Here is a 13,986-nt window from a genome sequence, read left to right as displayed (position 1 = left end):
GAAGTTTATATAAATAAATTTGATCAATTATGGAAACAGATCACATACGCTATATAATAACAACTTAATGTTTTATGAGGTCATCCGCGTTTGAACTTTCGAAAAATGAATATTTTCTAGATTTTTTTACAACGCAACAACTTGATAAAAATTTATTTTTTTTTATAATATTAATACAATATTATTAAGTACTTAAATGAAAATTTTCAGTTGAAAAAATTTTTTTTTTTAAAGTTATGCCAATATTTGCAGATTTATATTTTCATGCACGGTGTGTATGAAAACTCGGGCTACGTTTGATGGATTGATTTTAAATTTTGCATGCGATTCCTAATAAAGATTCGCATCTGCTAACGAAGCCTTTTTTAAATCCGATTCTTCATTTTTTTGTTATAAACAAAAAATGCATATAAAAAAAACGAAACTTTTCATCAACATTATTTTCTTATTTTTTTTAAATTTTCGAAAAACGTTTGGATAGTAGGTAGCTATTAATATGTTTAATAAAAAAAATTTATATTTTTGATTTCAGATATTACAAACAAACGTTTTCATACACACCGTGCAAAAATTTGTATTAATACTAATACTGTATTAATATTAATATTAAAAAAAACAATAGTAAAAAAAATTATTTATCAAATCATTGCGCTGCAAAAATATGTAGAAAATGTATTTATTTTTCAAAGGTTTAAACAGGTATGCCTCCTTAATTTGTCTTTACATTTGTTTTGTCTCTCTTCTAAACTTCTAAATTTCTTGTTCCCTTATTTGTATTAAAATAAAATTGCAATTTAAGAAGAAAAAAAAAACTATTTTTAAAAAAAATAAATTTAAAAAAAAATGAATTTTAAAAAGAATGAATTTTAATATATTTTTGCAAACAAATCCCATAGGCCAATGACATATATAATTATAGAAATTTAGGCCTGATCTGTCTTCATATATTTGTTATCTCTTTGCTCTTATTTCCTTATTTTTATTTAAACAAAATTGCAGTTTAAGAGAAATGATAAAAATATTCAGAGGATGTTTTACATTGTTATAGGGATATAAATTTACGCGATCGCTCTAACAACGATCAAACGTCATTTTGAGACAGAATTACGTGAATTTCAAACTGCCGATATGATGCGCCAAAGCAACAATTGCGACAATGGCGGACGACATTATGCATGTAAAAAAAAAAAATCGACTGGCGATCCGCAATTGTCATCGTCGGGGAAAGAGCGTCGAGGATCGCGATCGCGCTTCGAGAGCGTCGAGTTTCGTGTGTGGATATCCCGTAGAAACGGTATCTCTGGAAACCGGCGATTCGAGAATTTCCCGCGGATTTGACGATTCGAAAAGGTCAAGGAAAGGAAAAGGGAGCAGCTGGGGGCCGAAATCGATTCGAAAAGAAACGATCCCATCGCCGTCTTTTCGCAGAAAAAATTTCGCCATCAGCAAGATGGTGGACGAATATTGGTCGGACGTGCCTTATTATTTTCTTAGAAACCGATCGCTGTTGTGTAAGTAATTTTACTCCACATAATAATAAAATATTAGCGCTCTCGTTGCCCTCGTGGTTTCGCTAAGTAAAATTGCAATTTGCTACACGCGATCTTACATTTACGCGATATCTGTTTGCAAAAATGTTTTAAAATCGGGTTGATTTTTTTAAAATCAATTTTTTTTCTCGTACAGATTTTTTATTCTTTAATTGCAAGTTTATTTTGATGAAACTAAGGGAATGAGAAATTTTGAAGAAAGATGACAAATATATGATGACAGATCAGGTTTCTGGTCATATCATTGTTGTATAGAATTTATTTACAAAGTGTATTAAAATTAGGTTTATTTATTTAAAATCCATTTTTTTTAATCATAGTTTTTTTTTAAATTGCAATTTTACTTCGATAAGAATAAGGAAATAAGAAAAGAAAGCTTTAGAAACGAGATAATAAATATGAAAATGGATCAGGTTGTTATGTCAGTAGCGGGTAGTATGGGATCTGTCTATAAAATATATAAATCGGGTTTATTTATTCAAAATCCATTTTTTTTAAACATAAATTTCTTTTTCTTCGTAAATTGCAATTTTATTTTTACAAATAAGGAAATAAGAAGTTTAGAAGTGAGATAAAATAAATACAAAGACAGATTAATCCCTTAATTGTCATTGACATAAGAGATTTGTTTACAAAGTATATTAATCAGATTTATTTATATGAAACTTATTCTTTTTAATCAGTTCCTTTTTTTACTTTTCTTAAATTGCAATTATATTTCAATAAAAAAAGGAATAAGAATTTTTTTTTAAACATAAATTACTTTTTTCTTCATAAATTGCAATTTTATTTTGACAAATAACAAAATAAAAAATTAAAAAAAAATATAAAACAAATAAGAAGTCAGATTAAGCTCTTAGTTGTCATTGGTGTATGAGATTTGTTTGCAAAGTATATTAATCAGATTTATTTATATAAAACTTATTCTTTTTAATCAGTTTCTTTTTTTATTTTTCTTAAATTGCAATTATATTTCAATAAAAAAAGGAATAAGAATTTTTTTTTAAACATAAGTTACTTTTTTCTTCATAAATTGCAATTTTATTTTGACAAATAAAGGAATAAAAAATTTAAAAAACATAAAACAAATAAGAAGACAGATTAAGCTCTTAGTTGTCATTGGCGTATGAGATTTGTTTACAAAGTATATTAATCAGGTTTATTTATATAAAACTCATTTTTTTTACTCATAGTTTCTTTTTCTCTTTTAAATTGCAACATTAAATTGCATATTTCAATAAAGAAAGGAATAAAAAATTTAGAAGGGAGATAAAACAAATACGAAGATAGATATCAGGCAGATACGTCACTAACGTACCTGCGTGCGCGCGCCAAAGATGGCGCCGAAGAGCCGCATTATGACAAGTGCTTGTCATCGACACGTAAACGTTCCCATCGACGAGAAGAGGCGTCCGATCGCGTTATCGCGTTACCTTCGATCGCGGGCTCGGAACGAATCGAAAAACCGAAACCGAGCAGCGCGAATAATAGAATCCCGATCGCGGAGATAAGGAGAAAAAAAAGAAGTCGTCCGCGGGCGCTACGTCCACCTGTCAATAATACGCTCCTGATCGTGAGGCGGTCAGTGATGCCGTAGCCAAGGCGACCGTAGCAGCGGACAAGCAACACTACTCCGGCCAGCCATCCACAACAAAGTATAGAGGTTCGTCGGAGTGTGTCGCTTCGACTCTTCTCGCGCTTTCTACCGGCGAGTCGTGCGAGCCCCACGAGGCGACCGCGGTTTCCTGGGTGACGACGGACCGCCTTCCAGACCGAGGGACCGAGAGCGACGAGGGCGAGCAAGAAAAAGAGTGTACGTTGCGCGCGTGTGTTATGTATGTATGTATGTATGTGCGTGCGCGCGTGTGACAGAGGGAAAAAGAAGAGCGAGATAGATAGAGAGAGATAGAGAGAGAGAGGTAGATAGATAGAAAGCGCGCCCGGACGACGTCGACGACGACGACTACTATGAGGACAGAAGTACACGTCATTCGGTTGAACGAGGCGAGAGTGCGCCCGGGCGCCGTTGCATTCGAGCACATTCGAGCGCCATTCGTGAAGACAGGTGAGTGAAAGAGAGAGGGAGAGAGAACGACAGGTCAGGCCGGATACCATGTCATCCGAATCACCCGGGTGATTGTTGAAAAATTTCAAATGCAATGTCAGGTGACAAACTTTTGATGACAGTTGATGCAAGATCCTTGACAACACACATAATCAAAAGACATCCAGAAAATGTTTAATATCCTTTGAAAGATGTTTGAGATGACATAAGAGAAAAAAGATCCAGAGGATTTCTTTGACATCTCTTGGATGTCTTCGGATGCTTTTGAACATGTGCATTGTTAGGGATTATTATATAGGGATTATTTGTAGGCTCTTGCAATGATGGTATACGAGTATCCTGGAGAGGGAGGGGAGAGAGAGGAGGGTACTTGGAAACTATTCCTCTATCAAAGTTTGAATTTTTGAAATTTTATAAAGTGTGAATTATTCTCACTAGTACACAGTTTCTCACAGAGTAATACGGATTGTCAATTTGCAGGAGGTATTTATCTTGCAGAGAATCTTGAATAGTATACAATTTGTTTCTTATAATCAATACCTCAATTGATTCTCTTCAGATTGAAATACGCAAGGCAATATTAATTAGAATTATATCCTTTTCAAAAATTGTGCAATTTTACAATATTGTATCTCAATCCTTTCTCCATGTTATTGTCATCAATTCTGTATGCATTGTAAAGATATATTGATTGAACCTAAATCATATCTAAATATCATACTAGAACAGTCTGTAATGGGATGAGATCTTTGATAGATCTCTGGCTTCATAGATTCCCCCAATTTGTAACGCATTGGTGACCCTATTATACTATACTTTCTATAGAGCCTTTCTAATATAGAGAAGCAACGAGGTTTTCCAATTAAAATGGGTTTATCAATTACATGAATGCAATCTTCCAGCTGTAAGATCATTCCCGCCACTAATATCTCTAAACTGATGAATATATTTATCCTTTGAGCTTGCCTAAAAATCAATTTCTTTGAACATATTTTGTAAGTTATATCAAGAACTGTATTTTCCATTTTTCTTTACGATTCATACCTTGCATTTTCTGTCGTTAATATTTATCATTTGATTTCGCGCTATCTATTTCTTATCTCCGCCGTTTTACTTTACAACATCTGCATAAGTTCTCACCCTGCAAGTTTATCTGACTCCAGGTGCATTATTTTCATAGGGGCTAAGAAAAAAAGAAATTAATATACTGAAAGATAAATTTTGCGTAACACATATGTATAAATTTAAATAATAAATTCTTTCTTATGATTAAATTACACTACAATAGGAAAATTACATTACATAGAAAAAATTAAATATAAGTACATTGTATATGAAGGACTAAAGAGAGCACAAGTTTCTCCCAATCAGCCATGCATGACAGAGGCCAGGTGCACTTATGACATTATGCATGCAGATAGGTAGATAGGTAATAAACGTAGACTATCATATCAGCCTGCCAGTAACATTTGGCAGCACAAATGTTAAAACATCACCCCAAGTTTAAATATAATGTTAAATATATTTAAAGAAATAAAACGTATAGAACATAACAGATGCTCCAAAATTTTGCGTAGAAAAATATATCATAAAAAGATATCCTAATTGTATTAAAAAATATGAACAATGTGAATGTTTTTCAAGTTTTAATTTAAAAATCTATAGCATATATATAATATTATCAGAAAATGATAATGATAGAAATATATTTATGAATGAAGTATTTCTTTTTTATTAATACAGCGATGCTAGTCTTCTTTTCAGTTGAGAGTGAAAAATATTCTAATTGTATTGAAAAATATGGACAATACAAAAATGTTCTTAAAGTTTTAATTTAGAAATCTACTTACAGTATATATGTAATATTATCAGATGAGAAAATGATGATTGATAGGAATATATTCATCAGTGAAGAATTTCTTCTTTATTCGCACAGCAATAAGTTAATCTTCTTTTCAATTGATTTGAGTAAAGATTATTAGATGTAACATTACTGATGTAATACTACAGTTTCTCTTTTCTCTTTTCCCTAGCAAGTCCTATATTAATTAGCCAATAGGTATATCAAAACAAGTGGCCCTTGGATATATATTCAGTTACACAATTCTTCTAATCAATAATATCAAGTAGCAAATGTTATGATTCTCTTATCAAAATATGACAGATTTTTCGCCTCTCCCTCCCTAACAGAACGTATAAAACACAATCATCTTTCATTACATATTTTACAGCGAGCAGTTTTCATGAGAGAAAAAAAAATATATACAGAAGGATGGACCACCTCCCTCCCCCTCTTCCCGTAGGTACATCACGCAGAAGTAGCGTGTGTCACTTATTAGCCTCCCCTGGTTCCATCTTCGGCGAAGAGAGAGAGAGCGAGGGGGTTTTTATGCAGTTACTCAGGATAATGCTCTCTAATTGCTTTCGTGATCCAACTGCCCTCATTGATACTTTCAACCCCCCTTAAAGCGAGCCCCACGTGTGCGTGTAACGTCAGTGTTATGTCAGTGTGCGCGAGGCGTCCAGTCACGCGTGGGTAGTCCGCTGAAGTTTCGGGGCGCCTTTCCCCCTCCCCCTCCCATCTGCCCCATCCCCCGCACCACAGCCGATTTCTTCCCCCTTCGATACAATAGTGCTGTTCTCGGTTGTACCTGCCGCCCCAGCAGGTACAACAACGTCATTGGTTCCGATACACACACCATGATAGACACGGGCGGTAATAATGGCGGTGACGTGTAACGTTGGTCGCATCGCGAGCACGGGGCTTCCCTTTGATCTGCGGATTATTGAATGCCACACCTGCGAGAAAGTACGTTATTGCGATCTCGCGAGATGCAGGTTGGATTGAGGGGTGGGATATATATATATATATATATATATATATATATATATATATATATATATATTTTATATATCGCTTTACAAACGACGCTCACCCCTCCTCTCTCGATTCTTCCGGGAACGTCTGAGAGTGCATCCCTTGACGAAATACACTTTTCATTTTTTTTTTTTTTATTTAGTTGATTATAATTCTATCCTCCATGAGCAAGGGTTATGTCTTTGAAAGATTTCCTCACTTAAAAAAAAAAAAAGCGGATATCTTGTTTTCAAGAATTACTCGAGATTTTCTCCTCTTCTTCTTCACTCTTTTTTAACAAATTGTTTTATCGACTATATTGAAGCGTTTCAGGATGAATGAAATTTATTTATAATCTTGTGTATATTGTAGAATATATAGTTCTGTGTTCAAGTTTCAAAGGAGAAAATAAGATCTAAATGATGAGTGTTAGTATATAATAAATCTTTAATCTTCAGAATATGGATTTTATAATATGAGAAGAAAATGTGTGCTCTTTGCGATGTGTAATAATTTTATTCAAAATTTTAAAAAATATAGAAATAATAATATATTTTAGGGATATTTACACAGCATAAACTTATAAATTATTACATTTAATGATAAATTCATATGTATCTTGTTTTCATATAATTATTGAAAAATATTTTTGTTTTGAGTTGAAATGGGGTGTTGCGGAGGGATATTTGTGTTCTTAAAGATCTCATCGTTGGGTCTGGTGGAAGATGTTATTGATATTTAGCGAGAGAGTATATATATACACATATATATATATATATATATATATATATATATATATATATATATCTTTTATAGACTCGTCTCTCCAGCAGCGGGGAGATAGTAGCAGTGGTGGTGATTCAGTGGGTGCAGAGAGAGGTGAAGGAGTGATTGCCATGACTACGACAGGAGCCCAGTATGCCCTCGCAGCAACATCCACCGGAGCTAATAACAGTGGGGGTAGCTCCGTAGCGGTAGGGGTGGAATCTAAGCCAAGTGTGGTTGTCGTGACTACTACTTCCAGCTCCAGTGGCGGTGGTAGCGGAGCACAGACTCAGTCTGCCAGAGGCCAGCAACTTATCACTGTTGTAACAAGTCCTGATCCTTCCAGTCCAAATAATCTACAGCCTATCCAGGTTAGTAGTAATTATTTCACATTATTTAGGATTTAAATGCCTTCTGTCAATGTCTAAGGAGAGAAAATTATTTTTCTGAAATATTATATTTATTATTCTTCAGAGTTGTGAAAATAATCTCGATATTTTGTAAAATACACTTTGTCAAATCACTTTCTATTCTTAAAGATTTGTTCTATTCTATTATTCTATTATTATTTAAGATTTATTATTCTATTATTACTGTAAATTGAAGATATAAGAATTTAATGTAAAAAAATATATTAAAAATTATTTAATATGTACGCGATAGATATTATAGCATCTGCTTGCGATACACCTTTATAGGTGCTGTGCACCCAATCTGATAACATGTCTGAGCCATCTGTTCTTAATGTCTGATAACAAAGATACACACAAATGTTGAAGTAAAATTCACTTTAGTACTATCTTTCTTTATGCTGTACATATCAATATTTATAAATGTATGTAAGAGACATATACATTTTTTATATTTTTATTAAGAAAATGAATCGTGGGTCAAGAGGACATGCATACTATAAATAATAATTTAGTTATTGGTGCAGGATCCACTCGAAACAGCTGCAGATTCTTCCAACGGCTCGACAGGTACTCCAGCACATGTTACAGCGCAAGTAGTGGTAAATACTACTCATTCGGGTCAGCATACTCTAGTGGATTCTGACGCTGCTTCTACATCAGCTGGTACTATAGTCAGTGGTTCTCCGCATTACATAACAGTTACAGGTAATGGCCAAGTGTAACTCTCTATTATATAAAGGATTAAGAATCAGATCTTATTCTATCTTATTGCAATTTGCACAATTCTAACTACAAACAGCATCAAATTGCAAACAATCACATGCTAAACCATAGATATATCTAGTTGTGTAAACATAGAATAGATAGAAGTAAATGTCAAGTATTTGAAACTCGATTATGAATAAATTTACTATTTGCGGTGAGTATGAGAATCAGTTTGAAAAATTATAGTGTTTGAGTAGAGATTTGGCCCTTTCCATGCTGCTGAAAAATATGCATCTCTGTACTTCCACTCTGACTACACTAGGCACGAGTGATTCACCATCCTACGCATCCCTCACAACGGCTGTAGGTGAGGGCAGAATATAAAGCAGCATGCCTTATATATCCTTTATTATCTGTACATTTTAGTTTTTTGTAAAATATTAGAGAATGAAAGAATTCTTCTTTTATATATATTTATTGATTATTTAGTATTATCTAATCTATTTCATCTATCTATTGCATTTTTATGCATTGTTGTTAAGAAATGCAAATACAACTAATGTAGAGTTTTTAATAATTTACAGAACTGCCTTCTTCTCTCGCTTTATCCGAGTGCATCAATGATACATTAGCAATTTTCTTCATTAAGGAAATTTTAACAATTACAGCAGTAGTAAAATTAATTGCATTTACATGTGAGCCTTGTATGTCGATACAAGTAACGTGTATTCAGATACATTTAGCCCTATCTATTTTTTTTTTTTTTTTTTTTGTTTTGTTTTAGTGTCCGGTGACGCAGAGGCGGTGGGGTCCGAATCAGTTTCTCATCCAACTTATGTTCAATATGTTGAGGGGGATGGCTCCGCGTATATACCGGCGAATGGCCAGATGTAAGTGATCTCGCATATTCGATTCATAAATTATTTATAACTTATAAAACATTCTACAATAATCATATCATGTAATATTTCGTAGGACATATCCTGTTTATGCTGTCGGCGAGGCAGGAGCAATGTACACTCCAGCTTCGAATCAGTACTACACCCCAGCAACCACACCAGTAACATATGCACAAGTATATAATTGTAACATGATAAGAATCATCATAATTATATAATGCCACAGTAATATTAACGTTAATTATATCGTGAATTAGGTCACAGGACAAGGCTCAAATTCAGCTACCGGACAATTATTATCACAGGGCAATGGTACATACTTAATCCAACAGAGTGTAGTAGATGGAGATCCGACTACTCACGCTCTTATATCTGCGGCCGCCGCACGTGCTAGTCCGCAAACGGAAACGGCGGTAAGATTGCATGTCTTACAACTTCCTTAGACTGCTTTCACTTTTTAGAAGTTGAGTAAACCAGCCTAGATTACATTGAACGATTAATTGCGATACAAAGTATGTATTTATATTTTATCTCTGCAAGCATGGGGATCTGTGTGATCGTAGGGGCTATCAAAATATATTTAATTTCCTTTTTAAAATTTCTTTTAAAAAAGTTTTAAGAAATAATAATAAGAATAATTCATTTCTAATGTTTCCCAAAAATGAATGCTGCAAATGTAGAAAATCATGCAAGCAAAAAAAAATACAATAAATTATTTTGATCAGTTGCGTAATTTTTTGGATATCTTTTATATTTAAAAATATTCTAATATTTGTTGTAGATTTTACAATTAGAAAAAAAAATGTGGATATTAATATTATAAAAGAGATACTCTTATTATTCTCTTAATACGGGGGTTAACAATGCATTGGTATGTTGGGCTGTTTGATAGGAGGCTGTGGTTAGCGGGAGTGGCGGGGCATACTTGATCAGCGGTAATTCTGGAGGTACCACTGTCACCGTGGAGGAGGCAGCGGCTGCGGCTGCAAATATGACGCATGCCACTAGAGTTTCCCAGGCCACTGTAAGACAGAAATCGATTTCCTAGTTTTTTTTTCTTAGCTTGTTTAGCGTATCAGTACTAATCAGTGTTTCTTTCGGCATGTCTGCTATTAATCAAGTTGCTTTGAAGATACTGCTCTAGTATTGTTGTGCGTAATCCAACTCCGTAAAAAACTTTTTTGTATGAAATCTCTAAAAAAAAAAAAAGATAAGAAACGACATATGGTTTGCGATTTGATAGATTTTTCAAACAATTATTGCAATGAATCTATTTTTATCTGTTGCTAATATGAATTTATTTTTTAGAGATACAATTTTTGATATTTTTTTCTATATGAAAATAAAACTTTTTTTTTTTTACATTTTTGTACGTATTTTTCATAGAAACATTTTCATAAGGTATGAATATAAATTATACATTTTTAAATAGGTGCATTGGTTGCTGGAAAATTATGAAACTGCTGATGGAGTGTCCCTTCCAAGATCGACTCTCTATAATCACTACCTACGTCATTGCTCTGACAACAAATTAGATCCTGTGAACGCAGCCAGTTTCGGAAAATTGATACGTTCTGTATTCCTAGGATTGAGGACTAGACGTTTAGGAACTAGGTAAAGAGCTTTTGTAATAATTCAAAGGATATTACGATATAAGGTTACTAACTTAAATAAGGCAAATAAGAGCCGAGGCGCGATAATTAGTGCACAAACTTTTTTGTTATTTACTTTTATTAATAAGTATGCATTAAATATGTACATTCTCAGAGTGTCCACTTCCTGGAAAAACCTAGAAACCTGAAATTCTCAGAGATTTCGTTTTTGTCTTGAAAAATCAGAAACTTCTCATGGAATTTTAGTCGAACCCAGAAAATTTTCTGAAAAATTTTTTCTTTTATCATTTTGTTCTTATATTGCAAGCATCAGCGATTGGCTAGTGATTATGAATTATATGTTTCAAATATATTATAAATATACATCTCCCTTTTAGATTATATGTTCATTGTTATAGCAAAAAATATTGAATACACAATATTGAGTACATATTTTTTATTTTAATTTTTACAATTACTTAATTCTTACAATTTTCTATCATTAACCCTTTCGCTACGGCAGTGTCTTCCGTAGAAGCGACACCGCTGTACGGGCCAGCGTGTCGCCGAAGTAGCGCCACTGAACGGACCACTGCGCCGGAAAGTATGCATGTTGTGCTTAGGTAAACTGGTGTTCGGACTCATATCTATCTGTGCAGACTTGTCATTCTCCGGATCGTACGCTTCTTTAAGTGTTACACAACAACATATTTTAAGGTTTTCCAATTATTATATCAATAAAAATATATTTAAGAATTCAAAACTACACTTTACAATATCAAATTAAAATTCTCAATAATTTAATTCAGTGTGATAAATCTTGAAGCAAGGGTCAACACACAATCCCACATTACAGTTTTTTGTTTTTCAACAATTCAACAAAATTACATGCTTATATTTTACTTGTTTTAAACAAATGCGAATCAACCAGAGAATGAGACAAATGCCATCGATGTACAGTATGCCTAAAGATAAAAACATCGCGGCGCTCATGGTCAAGTGGTATCAAACTGACGTCGTCTATAAGCGACATTCGTACACACAGGTCGTCGCGCGGATGTCGTCTATAGGCGACACTCGTACACACAGGTCGTCGCGCGGATGTCGTCTATAGGCGACACTCGTACACACAGGTCGTCGCGCGGATGTCGTCTATAGGCGACACTCGTACACACAGGTCGTCGCGCGGATGTCGCCTATAGGCGACGCTCGTAGCGAAAGGGTTAAAATGAAAATATGCAAATGAAAAATGCTTATCTTACCAAATGATTATCTTACAAAAGTTGTTCTTTTCATTACATTTTTAATATTTAAAATTTAAATGGTATATTTTTTCTTTGTATGAGTCAAAAGCATTAGAAACGTACACAAAAAAAAAACAAATTTAAAAGGTTCATCTAAAAATTCTCTAATTTTACTTGGAATTTTGAACAAATTTGGATAGACACTCCGATTTTGGACCGTACTTTGGTCTCTTCATATATAAAAATTAATAAATAAATAAAAATATATAAATAAATAAATAAAAATATATAAATAAATAAATAATAATATATAAAAATTAAATTTGTATTTAAAACTTAACATGCACAATATTAGTTATCACAATCGAAAATCAAATCGATAATTGAAAAGAACTGCTTTCCAAAACCCGAGTAGAATCTGTATTGCAAATTAGTCAACAATGTTATCGTATGATATGCATTGATATGTCTTTCATTACATGATTTGTTATTTTAATTATAGAGGAAACTCCAAATATCATTATTATGGAATTCGCGTGAAACCAAGCTCGCCTTTACTTACATTGAACGAAGATGGCACGTCAAGACAACAACAGAGCGCGAACTCTCAAGCTAAACGATTTAAGTTTGTCAATCAAAAGCAGGAGTCATCCTATAACGAAAATAATGCGCATGCGAACACAAATATCTCTTCAAATTCTTCGCCGCCGCAGTATCATCAGTATCTCGGCGAAGCTAGCGGCGCCATTCCCGATTTTCCGGAGATCTTTATCGGTCACGATTCTTCCCTGCCTGAAGATTGCACTCTCGAGGACATCGATACTTTTCGCAGTATATACAGAGAGCACTGCGAGGCGTTTTTGGATGCGGTGCTGAACTTTGAATTTGCCACGGTGGAGAGTCTCTGGCGAGAATTTTGGCGCAGCCAAGACAACAATAATGGTGACGAATGCGAAGAGGAGAAATATTTATCAAAGTAAGACACATACTTTTATCAATATTGTATAAAAATTGCATGTAAATATTATTTAATTTATATCTATTTTTTTAAATGAGTTTAAAAAATTAAAATTTAATTAATGTTTTATGCAAATAGTTTTTCTAAATCATTATTTATGTATGCACCACATGCTTGAATATACAGGAGTGTCCTGCAAAGATTGTGCCAACACTTGTGAGCGAGTAGAGCACAGTAAACTGAGCAGAAAAGTCCTGTACTATTTTGTCCTATAACGCTTAATAAAAGAGTTATTATTGATTAAAATCTGGTCAATCATCGCCGATCTTTAGCCAGGCGCACGTCGGTGAGCCACGCGCTTGATAGTGCGTGAGCGCTCAGCTGTACAGCGCGGCTCACCAGCTTGGCTAAAGATCGATGATGATTAACCAAACTTTACTCAATAATAACTCTTTTATTAAGCATTATAGGACAAAGTGGGAAAGAAGTTTTCTGTTCAGTTTACTGTGCTCTACCCACTTACGAGCGTTGGCACAATCTTTGTAAGACACCCTGTATATTATTTATAACACTTGGCATGTACATACAATATGTGTAATGAACAATACTTTTTATTTTTTAGAACCAAATTATATCAGATGTGTAAATGCATAGGAGTACAAGATTTTATCAAAAAAGTGGACTATACATTCTATCAGAATCTAGTCGAAGTATTAATGCCTAATGTATTACGACCGATACCAAGTATGTAAGATTATTAAGATCCATTGTGTAAGATTATTAGGATCCATTACTTTATTTTGTATTTTAAATGCTATTTTTTTTGTCTTGATAAGGTTCATTGACACAATCTATTCGAAACTTTGCAAAAGGATTGGAATCTTGGTTACAATCAGCAATGGTCGGTTGTCCTGAAGGAATGATGCAAATTAAGGTAT

The 13,986-nt window shown here is 33.6% G+C and overlaps 1 protein-coding gene across 6 annotated transcripts in view; it reads left to right on the top strand.

Moving 5' to 3' along the window:
- Positions 1-3,402: 3,402 nt before the first annotated feature.
- Positions 3,403-13,986, top strand: part of LOC126852980 (DNA-binding protein RFX2) — a 12,418-nt gene continuing 1,834 nt past the window's right edge. For 2 of the 6 annotated variants that reach the window (XM_050598322.1, XM_050598319.1), the window contains exons 1-12: positions 3,404-3,615; positions 7,289-7,608; positions 8,163-8,355; positions 8,678-8,722; positions 9,140-9,245; positions 9,331-9,430; positions 9,512-9,667; positions 10,147-10,278; positions 10,687-10,868; positions 12,593-13,066; positions 13,671-13,792; positions 13,885-13,982. In XM_050598322.1, the coding sequence (XP_050454279.1) occupies positions 3,519-3,615; positions 7,289-7,608; positions 8,163-8,355; positions 8,678-8,722; positions 9,140-9,245; positions 9,331-9,430; positions 9,512-9,667; positions 10,147-10,278; positions 10,687-10,868; positions 12,593-13,066; positions 13,671-13,792; positions 13,885-13,982 (2,025 nt within the window). In that variant the 5' untranslated portion in view covers positions 3,404-3,518. Of the gene's footprint in view, positions 3,616-6,270; positions 6,425-7,288; positions 7,609-8,162; positions 8,356-8,677; positions 8,723-9,139; positions 9,246-9,330; positions 9,431-9,511; positions 9,668-10,146; positions 10,279-10,686; positions 10,869-12,592; positions 13,067-13,670; positions 13,793-13,884; positions 13,983-13,986 lie in introns of those variants that run through there. The other 4 variants (XM_050598320.1, XM_050598324.1, XM_050598325.1 and 1 more) reach the window with 4 other exon arrangements.

Source organism: Cataglyphis hispanica, chromosome 11 (assembly GCF_021464435.1).
Source record: "Cataglyphis hispanica isolate Lineage 1 chromosome 11, ULB_Chis1_1.0, whole genome shotgun sequence".
Taxonomy (NCBI): Eukaryota; Metazoa; Arthropoda; class Insecta; order Hymenoptera; family Formicidae; genus Cataglyphis; species Cataglyphis hispanica.
The sequence above is the reverse complement of the archived record's forward strand: the minus strand, read 5'-3'. Positions and strand labels throughout refer to the sequence as shown.